This window comes from Apis dorsata, unplaced genomic scaffold, assembly GCF_000469605.1.
Source record: "Apis dorsata unplaced genomic scaffold, Apis dorsata 1.3 scaffold_333, whole genome shotgun sequence".
NCBI lineage: Eukaryota > Metazoa > Arthropoda > Insecta > Hymenoptera > Apidae > Apis > Apis dorsata.
The window spans coordinates 229-7,369 of NW_006263601.1; the positions used below are offsets into that span (position 1 = coordinate 229).

General features: G+C 21.8%; 2 protein-coding genes across 2 annotated transcripts; one reads left to right on the forward strand and one right to left on the reverse strand.

Annotated features, from left to right (window-relative positions):
• Positions 1 to 969: 969 nt before the first annotated feature.
• LOC102675957 (AN1-type zinc finger protein 2A-like) lies at positions 970 to 3,175 on the reverse strand. Its single transcript, XM_006617981.2, has 3 exons — positions 2,864 to 3,175; positions 1,900 to 2,206; positions 970 to 1,385 (listed from the first exon to the last, which is right to left on the reverse strand). The coding sequence occupies exons 2-3, from the start codon at positions 2,193 to 2,195 to the stop codon at positions 1,055 to 1,057; spliced, it is 627 nt and encodes a 208-aa protein (XP_006618044.1). The 5' UTR covers positions 2,196 to 2,206; positions 2,864 to 3,175; the 3' UTR covers positions 970 to 1,054.
• Positions 3,176 to 3,537: 362 nt separating this feature from the next.
• Positions 3,538 to 7,040, forward strand: LOC102676191 (protein RCC2 homolog). Its single transcript, XM_006617983.2, has 4 exons — positions 3,538 to 3,999; positions 5,084 to 5,324; positions 5,557 to 6,404; positions 6,491 to 7,040. The coding sequence occupies exons 1-4, from the start codon at positions 3,799 to 3,801 to the stop codon at positions 6,659 to 6,661; spliced, it is 1,461 nt and encodes a 486-aa protein (XP_006618046.1). The 5' UTR covers positions 3,538 to 3,798; the 3' UTR covers positions 6,662 to 7,040.
• The last annotated feature ends 101 nt before the right edge of the window (positions 7,041 to 7,141 follow it).

Here is a 7,141-nt window from a genome sequence, read left to right on the forward strand (position 1 = left end):
ATCATGCTTATTCGGCAGCAAATGTTGCTAATATTTATTCAAATTATTATAATCAAAAGAATATTATTATGATATAAATAATATATATATACATATATAATGTGTGAAATTTTAAGATTAATTTCATATATTTATACATTTGTACAAAATATATAATTATAAAAATCTGTATAAAGGATATTTCATCTTAATTTTTTCATGTCTGATATATATCTCCTAAACTTATTAGTTATTCGAAAAAATATTCTAATTAATGTAGAAAATATTTATAATGAACATAAATTTTAATTAAAATTTAATTAAAATTAATTTAATTAATTAAATTTGAATGAATTTGAAATTTTTTGAGAAAATTTTAATGAAATTGAGATTTTAAGATAATTGTATTTCTTAAAATAAAATTGAATATATACATATTTTTATTTAGTTCATATCAAGATAAATCATTCACATATTGGTCTTTCAAAACTATTCATTTATCATAAAATATATAAAATATATATAATTGAAATTAAAAAATAAATAAAAAATAAAAAACTTAGAAGATAGAAAATCAATATTATAGATTAATAATGAATTAATATTTAAAAACTACTTACATGTTTAACTATTATAATTCTATTACTTTTATTTATAAATATTTATATTTATCATAAAATATTTTGTACAAAACATTATATTTTATTTTAAATATTTTTTCAAATGAAGAATTATTTTAAAAATATTTATGTGAAAAAATTAAAATGAAACCCTTATATAATACATAAATTAATGTTCTTATTAAAAAATTATAAATGCTTCATATGTATGTAATGCGTCATATTTATATGTGTTAAATCTAATTTCAATAATTTAAAAATATAAAATAAATTTCAAAAATTTTTCTTAAATAGTGAATAAAATATTTAAATAACAAAAAAATTTATGGATATTATTAGATTGTTTTTTATTGCAAATAGATAAGAAAGATTCTGAGGGATATAATAATTTCCTTATATTTATTTAATTGAAAAACATTTTAAAACTATTATACAAATTTATAGCAAATTAAAATTTATGAGAGTCTACATCTATCTCTATTTCCTGAAGGTGCATCTTCAAGTGCTTGTCTAGTGGTATTTGTTTCTTGCATTGAAGCCTGAAGAGCTCTAGCAAGAGCTTCATCTTCACTCATGCTACCTTGATAATTTTTGAAAATCTCACCATTTTTTCTATTTACTTTCACATGATTTTCTAAAACATCAAGTCTTTTCTTTCGAGTCATTTCTTTTTGACCTATACATACATGATCTGTTGGGTGTCTATGTTTTAGACAGAAATTTTTACCACAATCAGAACAATGCACTTGAATTACTTCTTTGATTTTACAACCTTTCATGGAACATCTAAAATGAAAAAAATTATTTATTGTAATTCTTTTTTGTAATAATTAAAAAAATACAAAATATTTATATCACAAAATCTTGTTTTGAAGTATACATTATAAAACAATATTATTGTTATTATTTTATGTTTTAAGGTAAAGTTCAAAATAAAATTAAACTGAAAAAAATAAATACATTTTTCTGAAAAATAAAAAGTTTATTCTAAGACTAAATTTATTTCTATTAAAAAATTAAAAATTAGAAATATTTTAAAAATAATGTAATATTTACATAATTATTACAAATAATTTAATAATTATTGCAAAACTAATATGAATAATACATATAGAAATATATAATTTTTTATGTAATATATAATAATTATATATATATATATATATTATATATATATATAAAATAAATTAATTTATTTAATTTATGAATATTTTAATCATATTTTCATTTATAAAAGAGCAAATTTATAAACAATCTTCAAAACAACAATATAAACTTTTATTTAAAAAAAATATTTTACCTATTACAAAAAATTTTCTGACTAGATATTTTTAAATCTGATTGACATTCATTATCAATATGTTGTCCAACTGCAATATCTGGAGGATCACCACGTTTAATAGGTATTGGAACATTACATAGAGGACATACTGGAACTTGAATATTTTTTTTATAAGCACTTGGACAATTATGATTATTGTATGATATATGTTCACTACAAAAAATTATAGAACAAGCATCACACTTAAGAGGTAAAAAGTCCAATCGATTGCAACTATTTTCTGAACAATGCTTGCCTAAATTTGGAAATTCCATTTTCGATGAAAAATATCTAAAATAAAAATTATTAATTTAAAATCCTCAAAATTACAATTCAATAAATTTTAAGAATCACGTGAAATATATAATAAATAATAAATAAAATGTATAATAACAAGATACATATTTATTCAAAATAAAGTAGTAAAAGTAATCAAAATAAAATTAAAATTACAAGATATAATAATAAAAACTTCTAGACATAAGTGATTTTAGAATTTAATTACAAAAATTATATCAGTGAAATATTTATTTTAATTAAATATTTCATAAAAAATGAAAAAAATTAGAACAAAGAAAATAAAATACAAAAAAAAATCTTAATATTTATAAATATAAATAGAAATAGAAAAGTATATTATTAAATTAAAATATAAAATTAATATGTGCATTCATTGAATTTTTAAATTATTTTTGAAAATTTTGAATTCTCATATATAAAAATTCATTCTCTTTTCAATTCTATAATTTTTGTTAAGTCATTCTATAAATGAATTATAACCTCTAATGTTAATAACCTCACACTATTTATCTAATCTCTTTAATTTTATGAATCTAAAAATAAAAAATTATAAATTTATAATAATTTAAATAAATGACAATAAATTAATAAAGAAAATAATAAGAACATATATAATAAAAATAATATAATGTTATAGAAATACATACTTTAAATTACATCCAAATAAACTTGTTACTATTTTTCTTATATATTAAAATTAATATTTCGTTTATAACATATATCACAGTAAAATAATGTAAATGTAAATTTGAATTAATTTAATTTAATATATTTAAATCTTCAAAATAAAAAAAAACTTTATATTTCGTTAAAATATAGATATTTTTTTTGAATATAAAACTTAGGACGTAAAGCTTCTTCAAACTGATAGAAGTAACTGACTTTTCAGATTTGATGTGAATATAAAATATGCAAACTTACGAAATGTATGAAATAATCGTGTCATTCAAATATTAATATGAATTAAGCATGATAGTTTTTGGACAAAGAAATTAAATATGATATCTTGATTTTAGAAATTAAATATTGTAATTCATAAAGAAATTTGACTATAATTAAAAATATAAAATAATTTAAATTAATATTAAAATTATTTTTTTTTTTTTTACTTTGTTTCTTATATAATTATTTATTTCGTTAATTCAAATATAAATTTTTATATACTTAGAATACTTAAACATAAAAAATATATATATTATAATGGATAAATTTTATATGATACTCAGAATTCATTATTATATAATAAAGAAATTTATTAAATACAATTTTGATTTTATAATTAAAATTAAATTTTGGTATGACTCGAAATCAATCATTTCGTTCCCCGTTTCATCATTTCGAAATATGCGGAACATGGAATGTACTTTCAACTATTTACAATCATAAACTTGAATTTGCTTTGTACTTATCACTGGAGCATGGTTTTATTATGATTTTTGAGCGCCAGGTGGCTGCATTTTTGTTGTCCGTCTGTCGAACAGTACAAGTCTCAGCGCCATTACATTGATTAATATCATTGTATTTGCATTCCTAATTTTCTCAGCAAAAACTAAATTCGAAATAAAAAAATCAGTCAATATGTCGACTAAACGTAAAAATCCAACAACCAAAAAAGGACGCGCGAAATCAAGAAAAGTTGAATATGACGAAGAGGACATCTCTAGCGAACATGATTCAGACGTTGATGACGCCGAAACCGGCTCGAATGTCGATGGTGAAGATGCTGTCGAAGATGATCTTACCGATGTCTCTAGTATCCCGGAATTACCGCCACCTGAGGTGAAATTATTTTTATCTTTATCATATGTTATTCCAAGTAAACAGAAAATTTAAATCTAAAAAAATGGAAAAGATATTAGTATTATAATATTGATAGACCTCAAAGCTATGCGTTTTTTGAACTGATAAAAAAATTCATTTTGTTTATCTGATATCATATTTATATAATTACAAAATATTATTACAAAGATTGTGCATATAACATTAGTAAAATTTTTTATAAATTAGATTGTGATTTAATTAAAGATATAGAAATTAGATAAAATAATGGGATTCAGATAAAAATTTATTGTTTATTAAGTTTATTAATTTGTGATTAAGATTCAAAAATTATTTTTTATTATATATTATATATTTTTTACATTCTTATTTACATTTTTTTTTACATTATGTTTTTTATATTCTTTGTAAATATTTAATTAATTATTTATAATATTGAAAAATTAGTTTTAAAAAAATATAAAAGCCAAATATAATATCAAATCTAGCTTATAAAAAAATTTTTCATATTTGAATTTTAATGTAATATGTAAAGATAGAAGATATTCAGAAAAAATTTGAATTTGATTATTTATTTTTGATAAATTGAGTACATATAATATTAATTATCAAATCAAAATTATATAATAATATGATAATAAGAAAATTAAACACAATAGATTAAATATTACTCTTATTGATTATTAATTATATATCTTGTTATTTTTGTTATTTTTATGTTTTATTTATATATATATCTTTTATTATTCAAATATATATTATTCAAAGTCATTTTTTTATGCTTTTATAGTATTTATTTTTATAATTATTATTTTTATAAAAAAAAATATTAGATAATAATATAAAAATAATATAAAAATATAAAATAAAAATATAAAATATAATATAAAAATATATAAATAATATAAAAATATAAAATAAATATATTCAAACTAAATTAGATGTTAATTATCATAATAAAAATTTTGATGACAAGAATCTAAAAAAGATTTAGAATATAATTTGGATTTATTATGTTAACTTTTTATATAATTTTTATATTTTATATTCAATGAATTTATTTTTTTATATATGATTATTATAGGGAGGATGGGGTAAGCCTGGAACATTATTAATGTGTGGTCTTACAAATTGGGATATGGCAGGTCGTAAAGCTCCACCAAAAGGTGTGAAAGCTAATGTAGGCCGCAGTTTATGGACACCACATACTTTCAAAAATTTGAATGGTTCAAAAGTCAGATTAGTTGCTTCTGGTCCAGCTGCTTCTCACAGTATTATTGTTACTGAAGATAATCGATGTTTAGCTTTTGGTAGAAATGATAAAGGTAAATGAATGAAAGATAAATAAACTTTTTCTTATAATTAATTATTATTCTGTAAGTAAATGTGAATTAAAAATTTAAATTATATATTAAGATATAACTTTTGTTAGTAAGTAGTGTTTGTTGAATTAACAAATTTTAATTTCAACATGTTAAAAATATATTTTTTTATTTATATATATTTATATTTTTTATAATAAATTGTTCATAAACTTTAATGAAATAATTTTTGCAGGTCAATTAGGTATTGGTGATACAAAACGTCGAGATGAGCCTACAGAAGTTACAGCATTAAAAGGTCATACTGTCATAGGAGCATCTTGTGGTCGTAATCATACTTTATTTTTAACAAGTCGTGGCATTGTATTTGCTGCTGGAGATAATAAATTAGGTCAATGTGGTGTTGGAAAATCTGATGCCTGCATTATTTCTGCCACTAAAGTAAAATATTCTGGTCCACCAATAGTAAAAGTAGGGTGTGGTGCAGAATTTTCAATGATTTTAGACATTAAAGGTGGTCTGCACTCATTTGGAAGTCCCGAATATGGAGCATTGGGTCATAACACAGATGGAAAATATTTCATAACAAATACAAAAATGGCATTTCATTTTGAAAAAGTGCCTAAAAGGATCGTCTTATATATTGAAAGAGCGAAAGATGGCCATGTTACGCCTTTAGATCGTGTTGAGATCACAGACTTCAGTTGTGGTCACTATCATACAGTTGCAATTGATAGTAAAAATCGTGCTTTTTCCTGGGGTTTTGGAGGTATTGGTCGTTTAGGTCATAATGAACAACGAGATGAATTAGTGCCTCGCTTAATTAAATTTTTGGAACCTCCTTCACGTGGTGTGAGAGCTGTATATTGTGGCAGTACTTATAGTATTGCTATTAATGTACATGGATCAGCTTTAATGTTTGGACAAACAAAACGTACTGGAGAAGCGAATATGTATCCCAAACCAATTCAAGATTTATCTGGCTGGGAAATTAGATGTGTTGGATGTTCTCAAACTAGTGTAGTAGTTGCAGCAGATGATTCAGTTATTGCTTGGGGTGCTAGTCCTACTTTCGGTGAATTGGTAAATAATTGTATAATGAATAAATCCTTTAACAGATTTTTGCAGACTTCTAAACTAAATTCCTCTTCTTCGATTAATAATTACAGGGTTTCGGTGAAATGCGTAAATCTTCAACTACTCCGATGGAAGTGAAAGCACTAGAAGGTTTGTACATTACTGCTGTTACCTGTGGTCTCTCTCATACACTTATGATTTGTCGAGATGAATCCGAAGAAGAGAAAGCTAAAATTAACAAACTTCAAGTATATTCGATTTAAATCGCATAATTTGTAATACAATTATTTGAAGCAAATTCTATTCGCATTATCACGTCAACGTGTTTGAAAATTTTTCTGTTAATACAAATAAGATTACATTTTTTAAGCAAAAAAGAAAGAAAAAACAAATTAGAACCAAAATATATTATTATTTTAATTAAGTAAATCGATTTAATAACTTAAAGAAAAGATTGAAAGATCTGTGAACAATTATATTAATAGACTGCAAAAAACGTCCATACAAAATATAGACTTAACTGTTATTCTCTACTTTTAAAATTTCCATTTTTATTTAATGTACGAAAAAGAATTTATCATAGAGAATTCCATTCTGTTAGTAGCTCAGGATATAGACCAAACGTATAGATACAAAAATATATTTTGATACTTTGCTATTTTATTCAAGATACGCGTGCGCGCATGCGCATATACACATTCTTTCTCTCTCTCTCTCTCTCTCTCTCTCTCTCTCTCTCTCTC

Bases quoted from the DNA above. Each gene is read 5' to 3' on its own strand.
- LOC102675957 (XM_006617981.2), bottom strand. From the start codon at position 2,195: ATGGAATTTCCAAATTTAGGCAAGCATTGTTCAGAAAATAGTTGCAAT. The intron at 1,386-1,899 runs GTAAAATATTTT...TTTTCATTTTAG, and splicing joins CAGAAAATTTTTTGTAATAG to ATGTTCCATGAAAGGTTGTA.
- LOC102676191 (XM_006617983.2), top strand. From the start codon at position 3,799: ATGTCGACTAAACGTAAAAATCCAACAACCAAAAAAGGACGCGCGAAA. The intron at 4,000-5,083 runs GTGAAATTATTT...TGATTATTATAG, and splicing joins CGGAATTACCGCCACCTGAG to GGAGGATGGGGTAAGCCTGG. The intron at 6,405-6,490 runs GTAAATAATTGT...TAATAATTACAG, and splicing joins GTCCTACTTTCGGTGAATTG to GGTTTCGGTGAAATGCGTAA.